The sequence below is a fragment of the Harmonia axyridis genome, chromosome 5 (assembly GCF_914767665.1).
Source record: "Harmonia axyridis chromosome 5, icHarAxyr1.1, whole genome shotgun sequence".
In the NCBI taxonomy this organism is placed as follows: Eukaryota; Metazoa; Arthropoda; class Insecta; order Coleoptera; family Coccinellidae; genus Harmonia; species Harmonia axyridis.
Window position 1 is genome coordinate 40210597 of NC_059505.1, and position 27654 is coordinate 40238250.

Sequence of the window (27654 nt, forward strand, 5' to 3'; positions counted from 1 at the left end):
AAAACGTTGAAAATATCTAGAAATTTTAATTGTCTTCACTTGAAAATTGTCAAAATCGAATAAATAACTCATCTTTATATACATATCTCTATAACTTAACAAAGGTAAAAAATCAGATTCTCAAAATATTGAGCATCTCTCTAACATCGAATAAAAAAAATACTGATTGTCTTAGAGGATTTCAGTGATAGGTGTAGGTGGCGCTAGTGGTTGTTCGTTTTTGGCCTCTTTTTGTTCCCTTAGAACTGTTTCGATTGTCTCGTATACGTTATCGGGAAGATGATCAACAAGCATCCTTGGCATCACTTTCAGCTCCATAAAATCTTCAGCAGTAGCCCACCTCATCTCGAAACTTGGTCCGCCTGTATTGTGCTTTCTGCAACAGAAAATGTCATGACGTTTGAGGTTATGAAACGTTTCTACGGTGTTCACTTACCTTTCAGATTTCGTTTTCTTTCTACTGACTATATGAAGTATTCTTCCGGCAGTGAAAAGTCTTGTTTTGGAAAATCTCCTTACTGTTATATTTCTCGATAAAAGAGCTGCTTCCTGCAATAAATGGAAAAGAAATTTAAGCTTACTTAATCAGTTAGCAATATGGCCTTTGTGACAGCTGAATTGTCAATATTACCTATAACTCAGTATTTGATATTCGTAAATGGCAATAATTTATTAACAATTCACCAAGTTATGGCCAAAATTCACTTTATAATGTTATATTTGCTAAGAAGACAGATAACTGACGTAATTTTAAGAAACCTATTTTAGTCACTTTCTTATTATGTGGCAACTTTAGGAAATAAGATATTTTGCTAGAAAGACAAAGTATTAACTCAATTTTAAGAAAATGTTTACTAGTCACTTCTGCCTCGCTTTGAAGTAAGGCTAAGCTGTTATGGAGCACAGGAACAAAATAAAAACCACAGGAAAGTCAAATCTCGATTATTTACAGCACCCATTCCTATAATCACCCGCAACTTGATCAATAATTTCTTACCGTTGAAGCAGCCACTGTAGGAATAAACTGGTACCCCAACAAGGGTGATCGACCAGGTACAATGGTCTCATCCCTCCAAGTCGACTCCAAATCACCTGGTGGCACTCCAAACAGGGCATAGCCGAAACCGTTTAGGAGAATTCGATACTGAAATAGGTTGAGGTTAGGATGAGTTAATGCAAAGGTTTGAGAAAACTTACTTTTGGTAATCTACTGGCCTGCAGGACTTGAATAATTCCCGTCCTCAAATTTTCAATACTGTCCACACCTAACCTCATAACAAAGTCGTCTCCCACTCCAACGGTGAAAATGAAACTCTCCGAAACTTTGGCTGCTTCTCGACTAATCAGACCAGCTGAAAGACAAGCATTTATAATCGAGTTATATGTCTGTTATGATCGCCATTATGTTTTAAATTTGCAACAGATAATTGAAGTGTGCCTCACCTGGCGTCGAAAAGGCATAAACCTTGAGATCGGCGTATCTGCCCCTCAGCTTGAAAGCCAACAGCGTTGCCACGCCGGCACCCAAACTATGACCTGTCAGTACCAATCCGTAATTCGGATGTTTGGCAAGAGCCTTCTCCAAGACCCCGGCTTGATCTAACCTCTTAAGTACGTAGTTGGCACCAATGATCATCCCCTTATGTGCCATTGTATCGGGTGGTATGCCTGGTGCCTCGAACTTGTCACTGGTGGCCGTGAGATCTGTGAAGATATCTCTTAGGGATATGGAGCCTCTGATCGCTATGACAATATTACAAGTTTTATGATCCGCTATCACACAAAAGGGCAACTGAAAAGCAAGCACAACATTTATACACAAATACGACAAATCGAGGATATACAGGGTGGGCACAAACTCGCTTCGCGAGAGAAAACTGCAGATTCCTGTATGGCGGCCACTATATCATCAGGTGGCTCTTCAATCGACACATTTCCATATTTTAACTTGCAGTTTTCTTTTGTGAAGTGAGTTTGTTGCTCTGTTTAGATGACACAAGCTGATAGCTTTTAGGAGATGTGGAATTTCCATGCAAAACGATTCGAGATGAACATAGGCTGTACACATTTAGACTCCGAAATAAAACCGGTAAAATCAGAAAAAGGGACACGAATGAGATACAGCAAGTCATCACTTGTGTTACTCCTTTATGTAAATATACAACTCACCTCAAAGACGTGGTTTCTGAAGGAAGCGAATAAGATATGTTCACCTTCCAACTTTGATATGTATTTAACGCCCGCCAGATGGCACAAACAACAGTTATCATCGGTTACTATGGTGCTTCTGCTCTTAAAACAAGCGCAACAGGTGATGTTCTTAATCAACCTAAAGACGCCTGTCATGCAGTATTGGTACATGACGAACGGCCAACCATAGGCGGCCATGGACAGCCTTAGAAAATGCGCTGCATCCTCCAGGTTCATCCAACGGGGGGCCATCGAGAAAACCCGATTTATATCTGGTGGGGAAAAATGAAATGGGGTTAAACCAAGACTTAGGGCAGTTTGTTGGTGCATTACCTGTTGAGTATTTTGGCTCATCGTCTGATAGCAAGTATATCCGTCTCATTTCTCTGGTTTCTCTTTTCTGCTTGACTCTCAGGAGGACACAGCCGGCCAGTATGTCTGTTGGTACCAAATCTGTGCTGCGGAATAGGGAGCTGAGAAGGGCTGCCACCTGTTGGAAGGCTTCATGGCCGTGTTCGTCTGACCTGACCTTAATATAACATATTTATTTTAGAATCTAACCTAATAAACCTAACCTGAAATTAATTGAAAGTAAAGGATGAAACTCCCCAAAATCTGAAAGAGGCGCATCTCAAAATTGTCTTGGTTGGAAAGAACACTACAAATTTTCTTCGAAAGCACCTCTGAAGGTTATAAGAAATAAAAAAAATAAAAAAATCAACCATATTTACCCAGCAAAAAGCCCAACGAAAACGTCTTTGCCACAGGCTAGTAGATTTTCTGTGTTTTATGGATTCTCCTGTACTTGGGCTTTCCTGAAGGTCGCTGTACTTCTTAGAACCCAGAGGGTCATAAACTAAGACCACTAAGAGGATGGCAAGCCCAAACAGCACCCAGTTGAACACCACGAGAGCTGAAATAGAAACATATTTATGCTGAAGCTGCGATAGATTTGAGGTTAGTATAGGTTAGGTTAGACATATACTGTATACTGCTGAAGCTCTCTGAGGTTACTTCTGAATAATTTACTCATCTCAATGTTCTCAATGATTAAAATGAAGCCTTGAGATTCATTTGCACTCGAAAGATATTGATATGTTTATTTTCAACAAGACGGCGCTACGTACCACACAAGCAACGAAACAAACGCAATTTTGGAAGAAAAGTTTCGTGGTGATATCTCCAAGATGAGATTACAACAGGCCACTGAGATCTTGTGATTTAACACCTTTAGAGTTTTTCTTTGAGGCCACGTGAAAGATAAAATGTATGCAAATGCTTCACAGTCGATTATTGGAAAACCCTTTATCTACGTACTAAAGCCCAATCAACAACAAGAAGAAGAATAACCACCTTCTATGACAGCCTTCACAAAGTTCTCCTCTGGGCAGACCACCATATCCTGGCAAAAAGCCCACATGGTGCCAAAGACGTTGATGACCGTCTCTGGTATGATAAGGAACAGCTTGGTGAGCAGAAGAGGGGGCACGTGACGTCTTGCCTGAACGTCCGAGATGGAGCCCTGAGCACTCCGGTTGACCAGAGCTACCACGATGAGGATGATGAGGACCAGGAGGGCCATCATGCCCAGGATGTAGGCCCTTACGAAGATGCCGCCCTGGCTGCAGCCCCATGTCAGGTGGTAGTACTTGATGTAGACCACCACGATCATAGAGAGCCTGGAAACGAACATAGCTGGTTAATCTGGGAACGGCTGAGACCGTTGGCGTTAGTACAGACCATAGAATCCGAAGGACGATTTCGAAAAGGCCGGGAAATACGAGATCGTCGGAGGCAATCAACCATTTTCTGCCGAAAAAACGGAGTGCTGGCATAACTCGAGGCTTGAGGTCCTGCGGGGAAAAAGAAGAAGAAATTAATATGACATATAAGTTGGCAGTATCTATGGCAAAATGTTGAGCAGAATTTTAAGTAGCGTTTTACAATACATTTATGCTCGAAACAGCTACCCTCAAATATCCGCCAGTTATTTTTGAAAAACCTCTTATTGTTAGACCTCTTCTAAGGTCTGTAGCACCTTTTTTCGATGTTCTACCCTTATATTATATCGCACGACATTTCTGATTCACCTTGTATACATTATTTAGAGTTCATAGATCTACAAAACTGGTAGTTCAAATGAACTTATGGTGTCATAGAGCTGGTAGGTCAATAGAACTGACAGGTCCATAGACCATAGAAGAGTAATACAGAATTCTTTTTCAATGTTTACTTGCCCTTGAAACGCCCTCGACATCTATTTGAGTGAATTGGATCTATTTCAATGTTAACTTAAGAAATATGCTTGTTCAGTGTATAGTCATTAGGTCACTTTTCTGATACAATTTTCAAATCTTTGTGTAACAAACAGAATCAATATTTGTGTAGTAAGATTTTACAATTGTATATAGAATGAATTTTTCACAACTTTGGATTTATGCATATCTGCCTGTCTCTGTGTCCGCAAATCCTTGTAACAGTCTTAACTTATCCAATTTTATTGGAATTTGATATGGGTATCCTGTTTTGGACTTCTCAGGATATACTATTATTACAAAAATTATATTTAGTGGGATGATTTTTTAGGATTGAGAGACGATAACTGGCAGAGTATATTTTTTTATTCAATTTTGAATCATGTATTGTCTGCATCACGATTCATAATAGTTCAACATCAAAGAAGAAAAATAATTACAATAGAATGTAAACACATCCCTCACAAAGCTGATATAACAAAAACACGAATCAATCATGAAAAAACTATTAACTCTGACACTTGCATCATTCGCTTCGATCCCATAAAAAACCTGGGTATCTACTCCACCCATAAAATATTTCAAAAAAAAAGTTCCCAACAGATCATGACCTATTATACAGCTGTCAGTTTTTACCGAAACGAAAAAAAATTGAATCTTTTCATCCTTCGGTTTTGCCATTACATGTTTACGACGAGGCTCATTAAGTATGTATATGGTTTAATAATGTTCCAGAAGGTCGACTTCTTCTCGACAATTTGCAACCGTTTTACTGCCTAAAAAAGGTCTGGTCTAAGAAGCAATTATCTAATCACCTGATAGAGATAATTATTGAATTAAAATCGACTAGTTCCGTTTCTTCGCTAAAAAAACATTGATCGCTGAACGAAATATGTATGGGCCATTTTAAGTTGCATATGGATGGCATGACGCATCACACAGCACGAAAAACTGAAGGGGGAACGTACCCCCAGTTCCCCCCTCCCTGGATCCGCGCCTGGGCCAATTGAAAAGTTCCCGGTATGATGCACAGATGGCGGTACTAGTATTAAATCCATATGATTTTCAGTTAGTATCAACCATCAAGATAGAATAGATTCTATTCTATCTCGATGGTACCTTCTAACGATACGTGTCAAAATTTGACAGCAGTCCGACCGTTAGTTTGTGAGATATTGCGTTGTATATACTTTTGTTATTTGTAAAAATATGGAGAAAAAAGAATTTCGTGTGCTGATAAAATGTTGCTTTTTGAAGGGAAAAAATACAGTTGTTACAAAATCTTGGCTTGATGAAGAGTTTCCGGGATCTGCACCAGGAAAATCAACCATTATTGATAGGTATGCTAAGTTTAAACGTGGTGAAATGAGCACCGAAGATGGTGAACGCAGTGGACGCCCAAAAGAGGCTCTCACTGTCGAAAAAATAAAAAAAGTTTACAAAATAATTTTCAATGACCGTAAACTGAAGTTGATCCAGTTAGCAGACATTGTGAAGTTATCATCTGAACGTGTACATCATATCATTCACGAATATTTGTACATGGGAAAGCTGTGTGCAAAATGGGTGCTGCGCGAGCTCACAATCGATCGAAAGCAACAACGTGTTAATGATTCTGAGCAGTGTTTGAAGCTGTTTGAGTGCAATAAACCTGAATTTCTGCGTTGATATATGTTAATGGATGAAACATGGCTCCATCATTTCACTCCGGAGTCCATTCGACAGTCAGCTGAGTGGACTGCACACGATAAACCGAATCCAAAGCGAGGAAAACACAACAGTCAGCTGGCAAGGTTATGGCATCAGTATTCTAGGATGCGTGAGGTATAATGTTCATTACCCCCAAAAGGGCCAGACCATCAACAGCGATTATTATACAGGGTGGCATTTTGAAAACGAAACAGACGAGATTACAGACGAAATAAAGTTTTTCGATAGAAATGCTCGGACAGGTCGATTTCTGTTTCGAGGGGGACAACTTAAGATGTAGGTTACGGACGCATAGCGCTTCAACCCTTGCTACTACAAACCCCACCCCCAAATTTTGAATAGGGAAGATGGGGTGAGTGATATCTCATTTGAAAGGTATTTTTATACTGATTTCAGCACAGTAATTGTTTTTTCATTTTATGCATTAGTTCTCGAAATATTCTTAACTGAATATTTGAAAATGAAGTAGTGTTTTCATGGCACTTGTAGTGTTTTGTGAAAAATCGGCATTTTGAGCTTCAGAACAACCATGACTGTGGCTTCCTTACTAACTAACTAACGCATGAATATTTCGAGAACTAATGCATAAAATGAAAAAACAATTACTGTGCTGAAATCAGTATAAAAATACCTTTAAATTGAGGTATCACTCACCCCATCTTCCCTATTCAAAAATTGGGGGTGGGGGTTGTAGCAGCAAGGGTTGAAGCGCTATGCGTCCGTAACCTACATCTCAAGTTGTCCCCCTCGAAACAGAAATCGACCTGTCCGAGCATTTCTATCGAAAAACTTTATTTCGTCTGTAATCTCGTCTGTTTCGTTTTCAAATGGCCACCCTGTATAACGTTATTGGATTGTTTAAAGGATGAAATAGTTGAAAAACGACCCCATTTGAAGAAAATAAGGTGCTGGTTCATCAAGACAATGCGCCGTGTCACAAATCAATGAAAACAATGGCAAAATTGGGCTTCGAATTTCTTCTGCATCCACCGTATTCGACAGATCTGGCCCCCAGCGACTTTTTTCTGTTCTCAGACCTCGAAAGAATGCTCGCTGGAAAGAAATTTAGCGCCAATGAAGAAGTAATCGCCGAAACTGAGGCCTATTTTGAAGCGAAAGACAAATCGTAATACAAAAATGGTATCGGAAAGTTGGAATATCGATATAATCGCTGTATCGCTTTCGAAGGCAACTATGTTAAATAATAAAATCGAATTTTGCCAAAAAAAATGTGTTTTACTATGGTAGACCGGGGACTTTTCAATTGGCCTGTTAGCAGCATTATTCTCAGTTTTTCTTGAACGACGCACACAGTTATGATTTTTCACATCACTGTGTAAGTGCTTTAGTTTAGTGAACTTGTGACTGCAAAATTTTCAGCATGCTTATTTTTTGTAACGAATTTCAACAATTTCAAAATGAAATCTTTTAATGGAAACTCTACCCTTGAATTAAGGAGTTGCAACGCGCCCTTTGATCTACTAATTTACTTCAACGATACATCTTGATTTTTCTCATTGAAGCTGAGCGGTCACCCATCCAGACATCGACTCCGCTCAACGCTGCTCAATTTCGAAATTGATAAAAAATCATATGAAAGATTATCGTTGCGCAAAAAAAAAATGGATATGCAAGTAATGTACCAAATCGTGTTGATCGTCGAAAACATTCGTTCCATTAAATTGCGATAGTTGCCAAGGCCGAATGAAAAAAAAAAAGCATCGGTTTGAGTTAATTGGCCTAATTACCATATTCTATCAGAGGCAGGTAGCGCATCGTTGGGTTGGCTTCTGACGAAGACTCGAAATTTTCCGGATTGAGTCAAAGTGGGCCTAGAAGATATTTATCGAATTCTGGGGAATACCATCTGACTTTCTCAGTCGACCATGGCAGATGAATAACATCTTTTGGATTTTATATTAAATTTCACCACAGATTCCTACCGTAAAATAAAACAATTTTTCCATTCACCTTTTCTCCAGATTCGGCTCAGGTGAAAAGGTAAAGGGTGTAAAAGTTCCGGAAAAAATGATCATTAATCATTTAAAATTAAATTAATTTGAGTGTGCAGTTTTCTATAAATAGGAGATTTATTTTATAATTTGTTTTCTACTTATAGTGTTTTTTCAAGTTATAGCCTTGCCGATCCATAAAGCTGTACGGAGTTAGCATAAAAAAATCAATTAGAGATAATCCGAAGGTGCTATTAGAATAATCAATCATTTTAGAAAATTAAATCATTCTTCAACGTTTCTCGAAAAACGCACCATTTCGAAGATATTCAAGGTTGAACGATATAAAAATCCATGAAGTTCGACAAATTACACCTTAATTATGGATCCACCCCTGAACAAGAAATGTCTTGAACACAGCTGAGACAATGTTGCCACGCTTTTTTTATATAATTAATCATAGATTATTTACTCCCTAACGAGCCACAATTTTTCTATGACGACTGCTACAGAATTAATGATTCTAAATTGGAATTTGATCACAAAATGTTGCATTTCTATCTTTGCGTATGCATTTTGTCTGTATTTTATTGCATCAATTAATATGAAATGGTTTTCTTGAAATACTCTACCAACATAGAAAATAAGATGTTATCTGTGAAACTATAAAACAGTGGCTGTCTCCCTGGATTTTATCGTGATCACACCTCCTCTAAGTTCATAATAATTAGGAAAATGTGATCTTATTCAACATCATTATTCGTGGATCTGGCAACGTCCATCCAAATATGTAATATAATTCATAGAACTTCTATGTACATCATGATTGAGTTCTGTGTTATCTCCATAGAAAAATAATATAATATAATTATATTATATTTCTATGGTTATCTCGGTGGTGCAAATAGCGAAAGACAGGGGCGCATTCGCCCATTGTGAAACTATTAAATCCTTATAATTTTTTACCTGAGCCGAATCGGGAAAAATGGCAAATAAAGAAAGTATTTTATTCGATGAGAGGAATCTATAGTCGAATCTAATGTAAAACTTATTCTCATTCTGTATGTATACAGGATGTTCCTAAAATGGAGATAAAAACGAAAATGACAGATTCGTCGGAATATTTCAAGAAAAAAAGTCTTATAAACATGGATCCGCAAATGCTTTTGAAAATTAAATTCTTTATTGCCTGATAATGAATAAATGAAGATCAGTAATATGAGTGGGTACTTTTTAAGGTCTTGTAGAATCTCTATGTTATTAGATGCTTCTCTTTCATATTGTGGGTGATGGATTTTTGAGACAGATCACCTTGAATCTAGCCAATTTAGGTAGAATTGACGAACTGGGTTTTACCATACACAAAAAATGCTAATTTACTCTCTATTTTGGAATTCGACAAGTCATCGTTACCAGAGAAAAATTCAATTGAGGGAGTGACAGTCTATTCGATGTCTCAAAACATAGAAATATTACAATTCCTATGAATTACAGAATTGTTTTCATCAGTTTAATAACCTATTAATAGTATTACAATGCATATATGACCAAAGAAGTTGTTCGTAAACATAGCAACGAAATAACGACCAAACTGACATTAAAATAGTTGACATTTTGCATGCATTCGGACATTATTATTGCAATAAATAATTAAAAGCAGTGAAAGCTAGTTTTACAATGCACCAGCTGCTACTTCAGATTAATTATTACTTAAAAATTACGAAAACATAATTTGTTTGCAGACTTGGCGAATATGAAGAAATATAAACCTATGACAGATAAAGATACCGTCTCTTTGGATTCTTTTGTACAAAACTTCAAATATTTTGAAGACAACATTTTCAATATCGATTCTATAAACAAGAATACTATCGTTTGTCAGTGGTACGATTTTTTCGATGTTCTGCTTGAATTTTCTATGGTTCTGGAGCCGCTTTTAACACGAAATTTTGCTTGGACTTTTAGGTATAAATATAATTATGTGATTTGTTAAAAAAAACACGTTTTTAAAAAAACAAATTTATTTACAAGAAAGGAATGATTTTGAACTTTGGGGCAAGCCTATGCAAATATTTCAGATAGAAATAGCGATAGGATAGCGTAGGTACAGACTTATTGATTAACTAATTGAGTAACTAACTTGATTGACTGCTTCAAACAATACATCTGGTATTTATATTATTATGTTTAATGGTAAATACTAAATAGTGTGATCATATAGACACACTCGTGCAAAATGGTAAATTTCAGCAAAAATACATTGCATTTGTAGTTTTTTTTATGACAATTTCAGCCAAATGCCATACTTTGGGTAAAAACTCAATGGTTCATGAGTTGATGGGATTCTCTAATGGTGGAGATGAAAACTCACATTTTTTGAATATCTCCACAGAAATTTTTTTTTCGAAAATCTCTTTTTCATTTTTGATTTTGCAAATACGTAGTTTTATAAGACTGTTAGCGATTTGGCCCAAAAATGTACAGGGTGTTCATAAGAAAATCATGAACTTGGACAACTCAAATTCATCAAAACTCAAGATTTTCAAATAAGAACCTATATTTTTTATTATTTCAATCTATTCTACGTACAAAAATAGTGGGTGTTACTTCAGCAAACCCTATAACTAAAATGAATACTTCAAGAGTTATCGAGAAAAAACTTTTAATGAGGAAAAACCCCAATTTCTATCTGTATGGAGAAGTCTCCGGAAAACACAGAAAGTAACTAAAATTCGATGTCTCAAAAACTTTGTTCTGTGTTTTCCGGAAGTCACAGACAACTCCAGACTTAAAATTTCTATGGTTCGGATGATGTACAAGCTTGAAATTTTACACGAATATTAATTAACATCAACCTGTATATGAACTTACGTCAAAAAGGACCTCCAACGGCTAGACATAATATAGGTATAACGTAATAATTATAGATATCCACAATTTTAGCTTACCGAAGACGCGAATTAAAACCTAATCAACACAGTCACCTACCATGTAACTGATAATTACCATTTTCAACGTTTCCATCTTATATTTGGAAAATCTTCCTTACAAGATAATCCCATTAAAAACCAATCGAAATGTTGCGATAGAATTTTTTTCCATTGCTTTCTCGCTCAGGTAAAATATACGTTCCGTTGTTGTTTATCTGTCGTATGAATAATGATTGCAACAGTGCATCAACATATTTCAACAAACACTCATTTCTTGAAAGAGCGAATATTTTATGGTTCAATTTGTTTACATTTGAAGATGACTTTTCATTGCTACAGTCACAAAAACAATAACCCAGCTGACAAAGTAACGAAAGGTGTCATAAATTACGGTAACCATAGAGCTCCAATAAATTTTAAATGTTTGTTTAGATGTTCAGTCAATTATACTCTTTCTCAGAAGATGTCTGTAAAAAATCATTTGCGTCATTGATTCCTAATAACATGGATTTTATTTCTATATAAATAGACGAAGAATAATAAAAATACGAATTATGTCAATTAACACCACAGACAATTTGCCCATGTGTGATATTCTTTATGGAAGGAAGAAAACCGGCCTCGATGATATGCAGATGAAATGATGTCAAGCCAACAGTCAAATCAGAGATTTTTCGAGGTTGTGAGAATTCAATGATTTTAAAATCAAATTTTACACAGAGATGACTTTTTTCAACTCATCAATTTGTTTCTACCATAGAGTAATAATGTTAATTACTTTGGGGTTTCAACCACAGATTTTGGATGTGAATCAAGGAGCTCTGTGCCCAATTTCAGTTCTTGGTTGCACCATAGAATTTAAACTGAAATCAACGTTTCTTTTTCTTCTTTATCCACTAACCATGAAAAATTCAAAATGGGTTAATTTTTTTCCTAAGAGAAATCCCCAGATTTATTGTTTCAAAATCAATTTCTCAATGGAATAATTGCTTTAATCAAGTGATCTCTTTAAAATTACAATGCTCTTTAATGTTCTTTGAACCTCTTCTATCTTTTTTCTACGAAAACCTTCAAAATTCAGACAGTTACATTTGCATCATTTGTAAATTTGATTTAAACATTAGTATAATCGCAAAACAACGTTCGGCTCTAAAAAATAAATTAAAACTGATAAAAATTAGAGTTTAACATTGCTTGTCGTATAAAAAAGAATATTAATTACAAGAAAAAAACGCTAATTGATAACATATCAGCATTCCTAATTAGCTAATCAACTTTTTTGACTCAATGGACCATAAATTTCGCAATTGTTTATGTTCAAAGTGTCTTAACGCAATATCCTGAAATCATAAGGTGGCAACTGATAATTGAACATGATTTTCCGAGAATCGATTGTCAATATCTAATTCGGTTTCGGTGGTTCGATAATTTCTATGATATCGACCTCTATGATTAAGATGCATAGAGGAATATCACAATCATTTTTGTTAAGCGTGTTCCAGTCGACATTATGACTATTATAATGAGATAAGAACAATGGGGAACCATTTACATTTAGGAATCTTCCTGTTGTATCCTTTAGTATGAGAAAACGAATTATCGGACTAACATTTTAAATTGTCTACCATAATTAATGAATCACACGGTTAATTAGTGAACAAAATAGGTACACATCTATTCGGAATGATTAAACCATTAATTTCATTTTTGTTATATTGGCAATAATCCATTTCCAACGACGATAACGTTGTCGGTATTAAAAGCTAATTGGTGTTTTTGTTGTCAATTCAGAAATTAAGCTAGTATCGTAACGTAAATGAGTTCATCCTAAGATAACTTTATACAGAACTTTAAGTTCGCGGATCTTCACTGAATTTTTTACGTAATATGAGCCTAAAGATTGTTTTTGTCTACTGCTGATAACATTGCTAACCTTTCGACCCTCGTGAATCAAACTGAAATCACATATTATGATTTCTAAACACAAATAAAAAAAATGCTAGGTCCTTACCCAATACGGTGTTTCGAAATAGCACTATAAAATTTTGTAAACATACAGTCCAGAAAGAAATGAATCATTTCAGTCTTGCTTCTTCAATATTCGCCACTGCAAAATCATCAGGACTTTCTAATCACATAATTGAATTGTAATAGTCAAAGTTCCGATATTACTTATATGAAATGATATAATTTACAATCAGATAAAAATAAGCCAATTGAAAACAGCTCATTTTTCTGGCATAAAATCTATCATTACAACAATAAGTGGAGATATTTTAGATGGAAATTGATCACGCGATATACATCGTTGAGGTTTCCAATACAGAAAACGGAAGATTATAATTTCAAATCTGCTTTCACATTTTTTTCATCCAATCAATGCTGTGGAAGGTACGTCGGTTGAAATTAAAGATTTTCAATGGTCCGATAATTACGAATTTATTCTACGCAATGGTAAAGAAATCTTGAGATTGATAACTGATAAGTACCAGGAATTTTAGGTATGTGCTGGACCCTGGGGCAAGTTGGGCAAATAACGAAATCCGCAACAAGTGTTTTCCATCCATGAACTCAATACCGAATAATTTTTAATGTCCAGTTCTGACACACTTGGACAAATCGATGAATTACCCTAATCCTCAACGGTGACAATCCCAAATGAAATAAAAAATGATTTACCTTTCGTTTCCGAATCTGCTCTGTGAAAACAAATCTTCTATCACATATTTTTAAAATTGTCTGTGAACCGGTGGTTATTTACATTCATGGTATGATCGAAAAACAGCAAACGTAGACGAAATCTTTGTTTTACATCACTATTTGGGTCATTTGTGTGGGTTTCCAGGGAATTATCGAAAACAGGTGACCACAATACAGACGTACGATCGGTCAGTACAAAAACAATACTAGATGTTCATTCATAGCTACGGATGCATCACTGCTCGCTTGATTTTTGGATTCTTTAGAACGCGGTTATCAGACTTTTAGCGCTGCGGCTCTCTCTCTCTATCGGCTGATTTCTAACTCTCTCTTTTCGCCAGACTTCTAAATTTATCCCTACTCAAGATGCCTACCTTTTACATTTTTCGGACAAGGTGCAGGTGATGTATGCTGCGCATAAAGTACTTTCGATTCGTTAAAGCATTTTTTCGCGAATGCCTCTATCAAGACATTACGTCATACAAATATTCGATTGGGACCAAGAAAACCACTTCTGCGTCGTTTTTTATCTTATTTTCTCTCCAAAACTCCAATCAAAGGCCATCACTTGGTGATTTAGATCTACCTTCAGTCGATTCAACATTTGATTAATCGATAACTTGACAGTTCTTTCAAAGGATATCATGAAAAAACGGCTGAAATAATGTTTATGGACTGCGTTCATTCTATGATTATAGTTGTCAATACTGTCATAATTGCATTGTCAATATTCATTTCGGAAAACAAACATGTTAAAATTTCGACTGTAAACACCCCTTTTCAATTTTTGTAATTTTATGTGTCATATAAAATCACCATTGTAGATATCACTTGAAATAGTCTGAAGATGAGCGGTAACCTAGCTCCAATTCTACATGTAATTGTTGTTGGTTTCCATCATAAAAAAGGGTGCCAAGTAAGTAAACAATTTCTCGATTCGTATTATTGTACTATCCTTAGATAGTACATTAACATTAATAATCTAATCTAATCTAATGTTTCTGTTATTTGGAACATTTTGAAAATCTCTCTGGATTTGTTTTAGGTGGAGTTTTCTTTTCCACCTCTAGTACCAGACTCTCCAAATGAATGCCCCCCAGGTTGGAAATATTTGCCAACTCTTGCCTTACCAGATGGATCTCATAATTTTGATGAAGATACTGTGTATTTCCATTTGCCAAGCCTCACTAAGCCTAAACAAACCATATATGGGATATCATGTTTCAGGCAAATCCCAGTGGAGGTATTGTTATCAGCTTTATTTATGAAAACATAGATGTTATGAATAACTTCGATAATGTTACTCACTGACTATAGTTCTGGGAATTCAAATCTTATAAGATTTTATTTCAGCTATAATTTTAGATGACATTTTCATTTGTTTTCTTGAGTTTAATACTTTGTTTATGTTTTAGAAACTGAAGAACAAGACTTCTGACATTACTAGGGGGACTGTTCAAAAGTCTGTTTGTGTTTTGAGCAGAATACCTCTATTTGGTCAAATTCAAGTAAAAATGTCATTAATAACACATGCATATTTTGAAGAAGGAGATTTTAGTAAAATTTCCATATTAGAGGATACTTATCACCACTTGAATTCAGTTTTGATGCACAATGATTTGAAACAGCAATTATTTGTGGGTAAGTATAGAAATAAGCTCAGATTTTGAGCCTAATTGCCACCAATAAAACTGTTTTCACTTGATTTCATTTGAAAAATGTAGTGACTGGATGTTAATTTGATTTTACAACTTATTTTCCAGATCTATCCGCCAGAGATTTTGTACTACAGTGGAAACACAAAGCATTACTGTTATTCAAATTGTTACTTTTGGAGAAACGTACAGTTTTCTTCAAGTCTCCAGTGCATCCACTATGTTGCAGTATATTAACATTAGTTTCTCTATTTCCTCATATGCTTGAAGACGGATTAGAAGAATCTGCTTGTGTTAGGTGGGTTACGTAATTTTGCAGAGTTTAGAATCGTTCAAATGCCAAAAACTATTGATTCAAACTGAATATAAATTCACATCAGAGCAATAACAGTAGTTCAAATACATCTCATTTATTAGAATGACATATTTCTTAACCTCTAATATGCAGCTGTCATTTAAAATTCGACAAAAAAATCTTAAAATATTAAACTTTTTTCAGACTGTCGAGACCTATGTCACCAATGCCTCAGTTATCAGATGACGAACTATCACCCACATCAGTAAAAGAGTTCCCAACCTTGCAGATACAAATCGAGAAAGAATCCCCAAATTCTGAGGAAACCTTCGAGAGAGAAAAGGATAGTCCGCTCTTTAATAAATCAGCAAATATATCCCCCGAAATAGGAGACGAACTGAACGAATCAAACACCTTGGAGGGCAAGAACCCGAGCTCCGAAAACTTGAACGACAACGCTAGGAGAGAGTCCAGCAACTCCGATCTGGTGTCTCCTGACGTTGCACACAAGAACATGTCGTTCCTAGCGCAGTTATCCAGTGAAACCTGTGGATTTCCCCTGTACATCTTCTCCAGAGGCTTCCTGTGTCTGCCCTACCTATCACTGCCATATTTAGACTTATTGACAGATGTCAACGTTAGAGGTTATGTAGTAGGTGCTACCAACATCCTGTTCAAGCAGAAGCGCCAACTGTACGACGTGTTGGTCGATGTGGAGACCAGCAAGATCGAATGCCAGGACTTGGAGTTGCGAAAGCTTCTACATCTGACCACGGAGGATTTGAGGTTTGCCGATTACATTGTCAAGCATGTCGCTGAGGAAAAGCAGGATGTTTTTCTGGACGGTGTCGGTTGGGAAGGTGGTGATGAGTGGATTAGGGCTCAGTTCAGGATATATCTGATGTGCCTGATGAGAACTTCACTCATACACGGTAAGAAGTCTAAGAAAGGTACGCTTGGTTTTCTTGTTTGATTTTTGGATCCTTAGTGGGAATCTTAGGGGGTTTAGAAGTTACTAAAAACGGTAATATAGTTAGTTTAGTATTAACTCATATGGAAACATTGGATTTTCTCAGAATATCATGATATCCGGATGCTGAAGAAGTGGAAGCAGTGGTATTTTCCATTTCAGAAGGTTTCCTCTTAGATTTTGGTGTTTTATTTCAAATAATAACTAGGAAGCAAGAAAAATCAAACCTTCACTTCTTTCACATATTGGAATAAAACCTAAATCAATATAACTCCTAGTTGTTGTGCACTTGTTACGAGCTGTAATTTTGCTTCAAATGTCCAGATTTTGATATCTCGTAATCTATAAGCCAAATTTCAATGGAATTTTGTGTTTATAAAGGGTATGGTCCTTATATCGCCGAGAATTTCAGAGCGGTTACTAGTGGTTTTCAATGTTTCAGGTAACCTGCTTCGTATTTACGGAACGCTTGTCACTTTGTCAAAAGTCAACTAAATTCGTCATTGACAGAATTTTGGAGGTTATAAATGGTTGATCTCTTTTTATTTGTAAAAAACTAATAGTTGTTAATGGCTCTGAAGGGTATTTGTTTCTTAATCAAAATAAATAATAATAAATAAAGTTTTTGAGTGTTAGATGTCATGGAAAATATTCATGAACAATAATCTGAAAATTAAAATGACAACTGCTAACCGGAGTGGGCGTGGTTACCGAACCTAACCATAATAAAAGTACAGTTGCTCTGGTGACAGATAACTCACCAAAGTTTGAGGAAATAGTCACCGGTTTTTGAAGAATTTGACATATACGAACCACCAACTTACTAACCATAGTAACCAAGGTGATATACGGACCATACCCAAAGTGAACTATTCAAAAATTCCCAGCATGTATTAATCATTTTTATATTCTTTTTTTTGTTTTCTCAATGAAATCATCCAAAAAAGTTATAACATTCGGTTGAAAATCTCACATCATTCTATGTTTCATGGCATGTCTTTTTGCAGGTTAATTAGGTATTTCTATTGGATTATAACAGTGTGAATCTCCATGTGAAATTTCACTAATATTAATTTGAAAAAACCCTAAAAAGTTCATCACTTCCTAATTTTTTTTTGTAGTAGATGAATAAGATAATCATCCTTTGTTTAAATTCAAGGTGTATTATGTAAATTCTCTACTGTGTGTTTCTTATAACTTTTTTTCTTGACAGACAATTGTATAGAGGTGAATCATTTCAATTATAACTTTGTCACCGCTTGGAGAGAAACTCACAACTACAAGATGTGGCTGAGTGGCATCAACCCAGGTATTTTGGATGTTTCCGCTGGTCACCCTTTTGCAGGACAACTGTCTGTATCGGATATGAAACTCAGATTTGCGCAGTAAGTAAAAATTAAAAAAAAATCCCATCTTGAACAATTAATTCATACATATTTTTTGTCATAGCACTATGCAAAACTCTGAAAGTGGAAGAAAAATAAATCAGGCGATGATCTCTACCGGTAAGGCTGTAGCGACAACAAGTAAAGCTGTTGGTAAGTTTAATAAAACTGAAACATGACTTTTCTCTATTATTTCAATTTTTCCCAGGTGGGGCGATTTCTCAAGCGAAAGGGGCGTTCTCCAGTTGGTGGAACAATTTGTTGGTGAGCCCCGAATCTATCCAGAAAGACGGAGAACTGCTGGAGGAAGAATCCAGCGATTTGGACAACTCTAAATTGGAGATCCTCAACGGTGATCAGAAAATATCTAACGTAGTAGATAATAACGAGAACAATAGTTACGACATGATTAAAACAGTAGATACGACCGAAACGAAGATTTTGAATGAGAATAATTTCCACAAACCGGGCGAAGTACACACCGTTTAAATTTTATATTTATTCGATCCATATTAGATTTCGTTCTAGATATTTATTGCGCTCATTGATATTTCGATAGAGGAGATGGGGGATTTCGAGCTTCGAGATCTATACAACGGACTGGATGTCTTTTTGTATAGGTCAGAAGGGGAATTGTTAGATTAGTGTAGTTGTAAATATGTGTATGATATGGAAGAAGCGAAAAAAGGAAAGTAATAATCTTAAAGAAATTTTAATTCAATTAATTCTTTTTTTATTACTATTGGAACTCTTGCAAGAAGTAGAAAACATTGAAGATGTAGAGGAGAAAGTTGACTAAAAGAAGAGTGTTTTACACAAATTTTTTTAATTTATTTGAAGGTTGAAGGTGTTACCTGATTTCCAGAGGATTTATTAAGGAATATTCATGCTCAGATAGACTCAGAATTACTCAAATTTGATTGTTTATCTTTGTATCTTTTATTTTATTCGATACTGTTTGAAGAACTTCAACTTTTCTCATTTATCATTTATTCTAAATTTTCTCTCCGTTGGCAGTTTAACATTCATCATATTTAGTCAAACTTGTATCAAATAGTAGTTCAGACAAACATTCAGATTCCGAAAGTTCACTTAACAATCAAACTTCGAAGTAGTTGTCGATTTATTAAAAAAAAAAAATTGTCAATTGAATAAGAGCATCCCGATATTCAAATATGGCCAAAATTAGTTTAGTCTGAAGCGTGTGCAATCTATGAATATATACAGGGTGTTTGGAATTGTTTTGAATGCATTTTAAACGGATTTACTTACCGCACTTGTAGTTTGGAAGTAGTGCCACATTTATTTCCTAAAAAAAAAATTTTTTTTGTTACTACTTAGTTGAGATGTTTATACAAAAATGTCGACCTATGTTCCTTGTGTATTATATCGTGATATCTTTATTTAGAAGGTAGATATTAGATGAGTAGATTAACGAAACATCCGAGATATTTGTACTTATGAAAAAGTTTTTAAATTTGTTCAATTACAAAACATTTTTGAATGACGGAATTAGTTTCAGTATGTATATATTTTATTAGAATTTATTTTTAAGTCAGTACAATTCTATTGTATGAATTATAGTGATTTTTATTCATATTGTTTTCTGAAATTTACTGCTCAAGACTACATTTCCACTATCAATTTAATAATTGGTGGAATGTGGTTTTGTATCCATTGAGAAATATTCAGCTGTGAAATCAAATTTTATTATTTTCTTATGAATTTTTGTTAATAAAATTTTTATTGTTGCCAATATTTTATTTGAACCTTACCTGAATTGTTTCCTCTGATTTTTGTGGAAAAAACTGTTTTTTTCACAATGAACATGGTGAAAGTTTCATTAATTTATTATTTATGTTGCCTTTAAAAAGTTCTTATATCAACACCAATGAAAATTTCTTTTGATTTTAAAAAATTTGAAAAAGTTTTCTTAGACACAGGTAGAAACAAAGAGTTTTCAGGTTTTTTTGGGACAACTTCTTAATTTCGTTGTTTTTTCTGTGAATTAGCAATATTTCATAATTATTTTTTTCCATCAAGGAGGTTCATATTTCCAAATTTATAGAGTAATTCTGTACCACTTTGAAAAAATACGAATATTACGATTTGAAATCACGTAATTCATAATATTTCAGTACCGAATTAATTACTATAAAGTAATTTTATTTGAAAATTTGCTAATTTCTAGAGTGAATGAAATTTATAATTCATAATTGAATCACTATAGAGGGCGGTTAGTCGCGCCATCAAGCCGGTATAATAGCTTGTTTATTTTCCCACCGTTCACCAACCATTTCCCGGCATGCCGATAGGCATGTCACAAACGTCTACGCTACGACTATTTCTGCTTTCGTACAAAACAATCGTACGTATTCGCTTATCGTTCTCCTCTCTCTATGCAAAATACAAAGCAAAGTAGATCACTCTGTGATTTTTGAAGTAACGTCAATAAAACCCTCTTCAAAATATTCCTAGAAATTACCCTTTATTCGGTGTGGAGGTGACAAAATACGTCCGGGATATATGAAGTGTCGTAAAAACTGTGAGATGTTGATCAACAAACAAAATGACCGTAACAGAAGATAAATTATCGGTGTCGTTAACCATCCTACGGTCGCCATCTTTCTGCTCGGTTTTTCTGTTGTAATTATACGAGATTTATCATAAAGTGGAATGTTTTTTCGGGTATTGAAGTGATATGCCCTTAACCCTTGGAAACTTATTTAATTCGTTTCGTGTGATTTATACCCATCCATTTTGAGGTAAGTAAAATTCTTTCCGTACATTGCTGTCAATCGGCGTTTTATCTTTCGTATTGCAAATTTTGATGGAATGATTAGAATGTAGCCATATTATGAGTTTAAATACTGTTCATCCGAAAACTACTACTGGTTCTTAGGTCATTATTGAACGTAACGTGATGTTTTTAAGCTCTTATATCCGTCAGATTAGCTTTTATTTTCGGGAAATAATTAGGAAACTCTAAAATTCCTCTATTATTATGTCAGATGTTGATTGATTTCAATTACATATGTACATAACTCAATCTGTACCTAGGTGGGTATTTTCCATTCCTTTTTAGTGTGGATATTTGAAGTGATAACGTTTACTACTATCCTTATATTCGATGGGTGGTTCCATTTTAGATTGGAAATGTACGTATATTGTAATTGTTGTCTTTGTTTATTGTGATCATCTAATGTAATAATCTACATTCACAGTCTGACATATTTATTCATGTATTAAGTTGATTATTTATAGACATGTTGCTTAAGGATATCATGAACGGATTCTTTTCATCGTCTCAGTTAGTAATATCTGAATATATGGAGAATGGATCGAATATTTTTCTAGCTGAAGTCGTGGTCTTAGCGAATGAATGTTCTCGTATACAATAGTTGAGTGATTTTGAAACTATTGTTGTTTGTTTTGACAGCAGTAAGAATAATTTCATGATAGAAACGGTTTTTAGTTTATTTATATGATTTAAATAGGCTCAGTTGAAGGTTTTTCGGGGATGATCGAACCAGTTGAACTTGTGTATCATATTTATAATATTTATGGACTTTTTGCTTGCCGAATAATGCATTTTAATTTTATTCTTTCAGATTTGAATGGCGAATTACGTTAGGAAGAGGAATGGGACATAAAAGGTGTTTTGCAGGAGGTGGTAAGTTTAATCATTCAACATTTACACTCCAGAAAGGTTAATAGTAAAATTTCCGAAACCAGTTCTATGATTCATACAATCATTTTTGACAGATAGCATCGAACGTTCGGTTCATCGATTCGCAACGGAGAGAAATTCCTTTTCGGTGCATCTTTCGTGTCTATTCAACGTTTCGTTTAGTAGTCGTCATCTTGAACCGAACCAATCCACTTAATCTTCCGACCTTCTCCCATTGGCTAGCTGTAAAAATGAGTTCGTGTCTTGGTATATGGTACGTTCCAAATATCATCACGTTTTTTTTTTGTTCTCATTGTGTGCTTCTATCAAGACATTCTCCTATGTTCTTTGAACGATATAGATGCAAATCGTTGCGTGTTGAAATTGAATTCATGATGATCTCGGGACATATCGACCGAGTGTGAATGAGGCATCTATTTGCATCTAATTTTAGACAAATTGTTTGATGTGTAACTAAAATAGGTGTCGACTAGGTATCGTTTAAATTAGAAGTTCAATTTTGTGGTCGCACATTGATATTTCGTGAGGCGGCCTTCTTTGGTCGGAACACAGAGGTTTAAATAGCTATTGTTTGCGCCCGTCGCTTCTGTGTTCTGGAACGAACACAGAAGGATTGCTTGTAGATCTATTATTTGGGCCCAGTCTGTGTTCCAACCAAGGTTATTAAGGACATAGAAGGAAGTATATACTGAACATCGATCGTTTTCATCGATTGCTTCTGTGTTGATGGCAGCACAGAGTTTGAATTCAACCTGTTAATTGATTATTTCCGTGTTTTAACCATAGAATTTTTGCAATTTAGAGTTATCCATTGCCTACCTCCATTTTTGCGAGCGCCAACGGAACGGAGTAGTGACCGACGTTTTGGGATACGTGGCTCGGGTTTGCGGAATTTTTATTTCGCATCGCGATTTTCTCACGTCTGAAAATCAATATTGGTGGCGGGTTGGCGGCGATGCGGGGGACGGCGGGGGGGCGACATATCAGAGCCAACTTAGCTAGGCGCGAGGATGCAGCGGTTGCAACCGTCGTAATGTTACCCAGGAGGATTTACATTGTTGCCAACTTCCTAACGCCGGATTTAAATTTGATCCGGGTGAAATTTTGAGATTATTTTCGGAGTGGATCGAGTAAAAACAATGATTCTTGCGTGGAGGGTTTGGAAGATTGATGAAAAAATTAATATTCGGGATTGTGGCCCACCAAAAATTTGCGGTTGTTTTGAAATGACTTTTTTCGTCGATTTTGATTCATGAAAAGTGTATTAATCTTTTTTTCGTGTTGGCATCAATGGTTATCTGTCAAAAATGTCAGTTGTCATCCATTAGAATGCGTGTGAATATGTTTTTAAGAGCTTTTAAGTATATCGTTCGAGATTATCATTAATAATATTGTTTGGTCTTATCGATTTCACTCTCGAATAAAAATATTTAATGACTCAGCAATAAATTTTTAACGATTTAACACTGAGAATTATGGAGACTTTTGAATGGATGATGCTAATGAATGTCATAATCGTATTTTAAGGTTGTTTTCAGTTGGAGTCGATTTCAACTTTTTGTTTACTTAAGGTAAACTACTTTTCAAAATTAGTTGTTGAAAGAAAAGTTGGATGATACCTTGATAAAAACTGATTTTTCGAAAAACAAATGAAACATTCCGTCTTCAGAACAATATTTGTACTTAGTTCATTTATATCATCCAGGGTCCCTGAGAAAGCTTTCAGAAAAAGCGAGAGTGTGCTCTCAAGCCATCTCAGATATTACTGATAATTTTTCACTCAAGAAATGATAAAGACGAAAAATTTCTTCTTTGATTTGTTAGTTCAATAAAAATTTGTTGTGTCCATAGAAGTTATATTCTATGCAAGAGAATCCATTGATTTTAATTACATATGATGGTCTAGCCCATCTATAACGAATTTTACGTTGAAATTTGTCACCATTTTCTTGAGATCCATACAAAATATGTTTCAATATCAATAATATATGATCTAAAGGTCGATAAGTTCATTTATTCTGTGTTCCAATCGACTTGAATCAGTACAAACTGAATAATAAATAAACCTACAAATCAATAGTTTCAGACGATTGCTTCTATTATGTTCTAACCATCAGTGCGCTGATGGTTGGAACACAGAAGTGGAATACTACATCTAAGTCATCATACATCTTTTGACCGTGACCAAATTTGATAGTAGCACATGTTAAATATAACCTATAAATCAATAATTTTCGAGAAAGAAACCTGCAGATGTATTCCTCAATTGTTTCTGTCTTAATCTTAATGGGTCGGAGGATAGAAATGGAATAAACCTTAGATATATGTTATCGTAGATTGTTTTCTGCTTTCCAACATCATAGAAGACAAGTAAACCTGAAGATCTACCTATTCATAGATCTTTTCCGCTTAAAAAAACGTTGATCGTAGTATCGAAGATTTGAACATAGATTGTTTCTATGTTCTAATCCCAATCGGTCTGACCATAGAGCGACATTTATCTTTGATCTATGTTAACGTAGCTTGTATCTGTGTTCCAACACATCTTTGACCGGATCATAGAATATAAAGCTATAAGTAGATCTATCACCCCGTAGATCTTTTTCGTGTTTCGAGGTATGACCTTTTCGGCAACGCGTCACGCGAATTTTCTCGCATTTCCCCGAGAGAAAGAGAGAGAGATGGGGCCGTCGTTGTTACCTAGGCGTGGTTGGTGGCTCGATATCATCGCATAGGAGAGCGATAATCGACAAAGCCGGTACGTACAACAAGTATACACACCGTCGTTTTCGATTTGATCCGTGCGGTGCAACAACAACAACACGGATGGCGAAAGGAAGAAAACTTCTTCCCGGTCACACAGACCGGAACGTTCCGATCAACGCCGAACGGATTGACGGCGGTGGTATCTTCTCCGCTCTCTGTGTTCTAAATAATTTTTGCCACCGTGGACGAGAGCGCCTCCTCGGATAGAGCGGTCGATGTTTTCGCTAATGTCATTATATCCATTGTTCGTTTCCAGTTGACCTTTATATCGGCGGACATCTTGAAGATATCTCGGTCTTTCTCGCGTTCGTCGTTGGTAGCGCCGGACGTACGGGGTTGTCGTCTTGGGATCATAGAAGATGATAGTTTTCGGAGAGATTATACGGATGATCTTTGGTTGTATCGAATGGAATGATCTATGGTTTAACCTGAACTATCAGATTTTGCGTAAAACCGTATTCTATGGCTAGATGATCGCTCTGTTCGGTGGTTCAGCGTTTTCGAGTCTTTCTGGTGTATTTTATTAACAATATTAAACAAAATTAAAAATGTTGTCATTATTCTCGTTCTACATTTCAAACTATTGAAATTAAGTAAAAATCATAAAATATCTATCTCGAGAATTAATTTCGAATTCAATCATAGCAATAAACGTCAAATTTTGACATATTTTATGTCAATATTTGTGTCAGATATTTAGGTTATTTGACATTATACATAAAGGAAACGAAATTCATTGGGTGGGCTTACAATGATGTTGATATGAAGTAAATACGTGTGGCGTATGCATTTCAACCTCAAACAGATTGATAAACTATGAATAGAATGAATCGAAATAATCTTCACAATGAAATACTATTACAAATTCATAAATGCATATTCACTAAATTAATTTAGAATGTAAATGTAATTATTTTCAGGTAAATAGCTTCGAATAAAATATATTATTTACTTGAATTTATCAGTTTTAAAGGTATGTTAGGCTCATTCATAATGAACTTTACATTTTGTATTGTATATTATTTTACTAATAAAATAGACAAAACGAAATTATGTTTTTAATGTTTTTATTTGTGGGTTTTTGATGTCTCTGCTGAACTTGGGTAATTATAGCAGTGTTTGTGCGAATATGATTCAGAATTAAATTGACAAACATACTTTGGATGCTGGATAATTATCAGTATAGGCCCCGACAACAAAATAAAATCAAGAATAGAGTATGTTAGATCAGTATTTGAATGAATGAAGAGACTTGCAAGTAATGCATCTTTGGATATGAATCTACGTAATCGAATGTACTATAGGTTTTCTGTTCTTTTATATGGGAACGAATCCTGGACATTCAAGTTGGCAACTCTGAGGCGAATCGAAGCATTTGAAATGTGAGGATATTGCAGAATGCTCGAGATTTCTTGAACAGATAAAGAGTAGAATGAGAGGGTGTTAGACAGTACAGAAAGAGAGCTATTAACATGTATTAAAAGTTTGGAAACGTGTTGAGGAGTGAAAATGATCAATTACTCCAGTTGATCACAAAGGGGAAACTAAGAGGAAAACAGGGACTAGGAAGAAGTCAATACTCGTGGATGAAGAATATGGGAGACTGAACAGGGATGAATATCCAAACGTTGATTTATATCGTCCAAAATACGAAAGTATTTGCCATGGTTGTTGTCAATCTTCACTAGAAAAGGCACTGAAGGAAGAAATAAAAAGGGAGAAGAATTGAACTCACAATATGAAAGCATTGACAAAATAATCTAAGAAAAGCGCAAAATCCACATCTGTCACATTATATTTTGCCTTCAATTAGTTGTACAAGTTCTCCCACAAGCCGCGAAAAAATCTCGAACGAAACCATTAATAATTGAGTTCAAAATTGCAGTATTAATCTAAATCGAGGAGAATTCTCCATTTCACGTCCTGTCGTTTCCGCGTCGAGTAGACCGCCCCGTCCGTAGCCCCCTTTAGGTTCAATGAAGAAGGCTCGAAACCAGTCACTTAGCACGGTAATCGCGCTGTCCGATCGTCGTAGTTGATTGTTGGGCCGCGTGGTGCGCTGTGGGTCCACTCCGCGCCGGATAATTTGAACGCAAAGCAGGCCATGACGGTGACGTAGTCCTCCGCCCGCTTGTTGTGTGCGGTGACTCGGTAAGTGAGATGATGATATCTGTGGAATTCCGCCATTGCGGACTCGGTCGACTCGTTGGCTCGGCTCTCCTTTATGGTTCAGCGACAGGGCCGGAATCAGGCACATTTTGAGTTGGAGGATGGTTATGATCTCAATGCTTTTTTGTTTCGATGAAAGTCGGAATACTTATTTATGAAAGTTAACTAGTGTTTGTTTTAATTTGTTATTCTTTTTTTGTCTTTTAGTCTTCATTTTCGATATACTTGTTTTTTAGAATAGAGAAGTCGATGCAGATCCTGTTACTGAATGTTGATTTTATTTTTTTCGAGAAAAGTTTTATGCAGCTCAATCAACTCCCTAATTTGAGTCTGATGTTCTGGAATACAAAAAACGTTAATAAAAGTGGAATCAGATTTCGTTTCCAGGAACGTGTTAGATATGCATTATTACTGATCATTAAATTAATGGGGACATTTAGTGATGGATTAGTCCTATCGTTTATCTTTTGATCTATATGTATTTCGATATATTACTTGGTGATAGCCATCAGTTTCAGAAGATAACGATATTTGAAAAGTTATCTACAATCGATTATTCCTAAATCTATGCCTAGAATATCCTTTTTTTATTTGGAATTTATGTTGTAACTGTCCTGATTGTTATCATCATTGATTGAATGAATAAATACATGCTTTTGTAATTATATTTTGTATTTTTTTTGTAATACTTAAGAATGTCACACAGTTCATAAGAATACTTAGGATGAGGAAAAAGGAAATCTGTTTAGCAAAATGCATACACTGGATATCAAGAACACTAAACTATTAGTTACCAACAAAACTGACGAGAGTCAGAGCTATAATTACAAATGATGAACAAAGTAAAATAGATAATTATAAGGCTGATGAGTATTTAACAAAATGAAGCCATAAAAATTTCTTAACGAAAGACCATAGTGAACTACAATGCTGATGAATATTTAACAGAATGAAACTAGGAACCTTTGATTTAGAAAAACAATACT

The 27654-nt window shown here is 35.3% G+C and overlaps 3 protein-coding genes across 9 annotated transcripts in view; 2 read left to right on the top strand and 1 right to left on the bottom strand.

Annotated features, from left to right (window-relative positions):
• Positions 1-6: 6 nt before the first annotated feature.
• On the bottom strand, positions 7-14053 carry LOC123680817 (diacylglycerol lipase-beta-like). Of its 2 annotated transcripts, none has more exons than XM_045618931.1 (11): positions 13717-14053; positions 3931-4043; positions 3544-3869; positions 2922-3103; positions 2524-2719; positions 2170-2462; positions 1444-1792; positions 1198-1352; positions 998-1144; positions 437-549; positions 7-376 (listed from the first exon to the last, which is right to left on the bottom strand). In XM_045618931.1, the coding sequence occupies exons 2-11, from the start codon at positions 4023-4025 to the stop codon at positions 172-174; spliced, it is 2061 nt and encodes a 686-aa protein (XP_045474887.1). In that variant the 5' UTR covers positions 4026-4043; positions 13717-14053; the 3' UTR covers positions 7-171. The 2 variants fall into 2 exon arrangements, with proteins under 2 accessions (XP_045474887.1, XP_045474888.1); XM_045618932.1 differs by lacking the exon at positions 13717-14053 and adding an exon at positions 13049-13226.
• A 383-nt stretch (positions 14054-14436) lies between these two features.
• Positions 14437-19793, top strand: LOC123680821 (late secretory pathway protein AVL9 homolog). The gene is made up of 8 exons (XM_045618937.1): positions 14437-14653; positions 14783-14980; positions 15153-15378; positions 15501-15690; positions 15892-16619; positions 17871-18042; positions 18107-18195; positions 18251-19793. Exons 1-8 carry the CDS (start codon positions 14585-14587, stop codon positions 18529-18531), a joined length of 1953 nt encoding a protein of 650 aa, XP_045474893.1. The 5' UTR covers positions 14437-14584; the 3' UTR covers positions 18532-19793.
• Positions 19794-20358: 565 nt separating this feature from the next.
• Positions 20359-27654, top strand: part of LOC123681037 (serine/threonine-protein kinase tousled-like 2) — a 113498-nt gene continuing 106202 nt past the window's right edge. For 3 of the 6 annotated variants that reach the window (XM_045619207.1, XM_045619217.1, XM_045619220.1), the window contains exon 1: positions 21648-21715. Coding sequence is in view for 2 of the 6 variants with exons in the window: in XM_045619209.1 (XP_045475165.1) it covers positions 21685-21715 (31 nt within the window). In the remaining 4 variants the exon portion in view is untranslated. Of the gene's footprint in view, positions 20808-21647; positions 21716-27654 lie in introns of those variants that run through there. The other 3 variants (XM_045619209.1, XM_045619212.1, XM_045619221.1) reach the window with 2 other exon arrangements.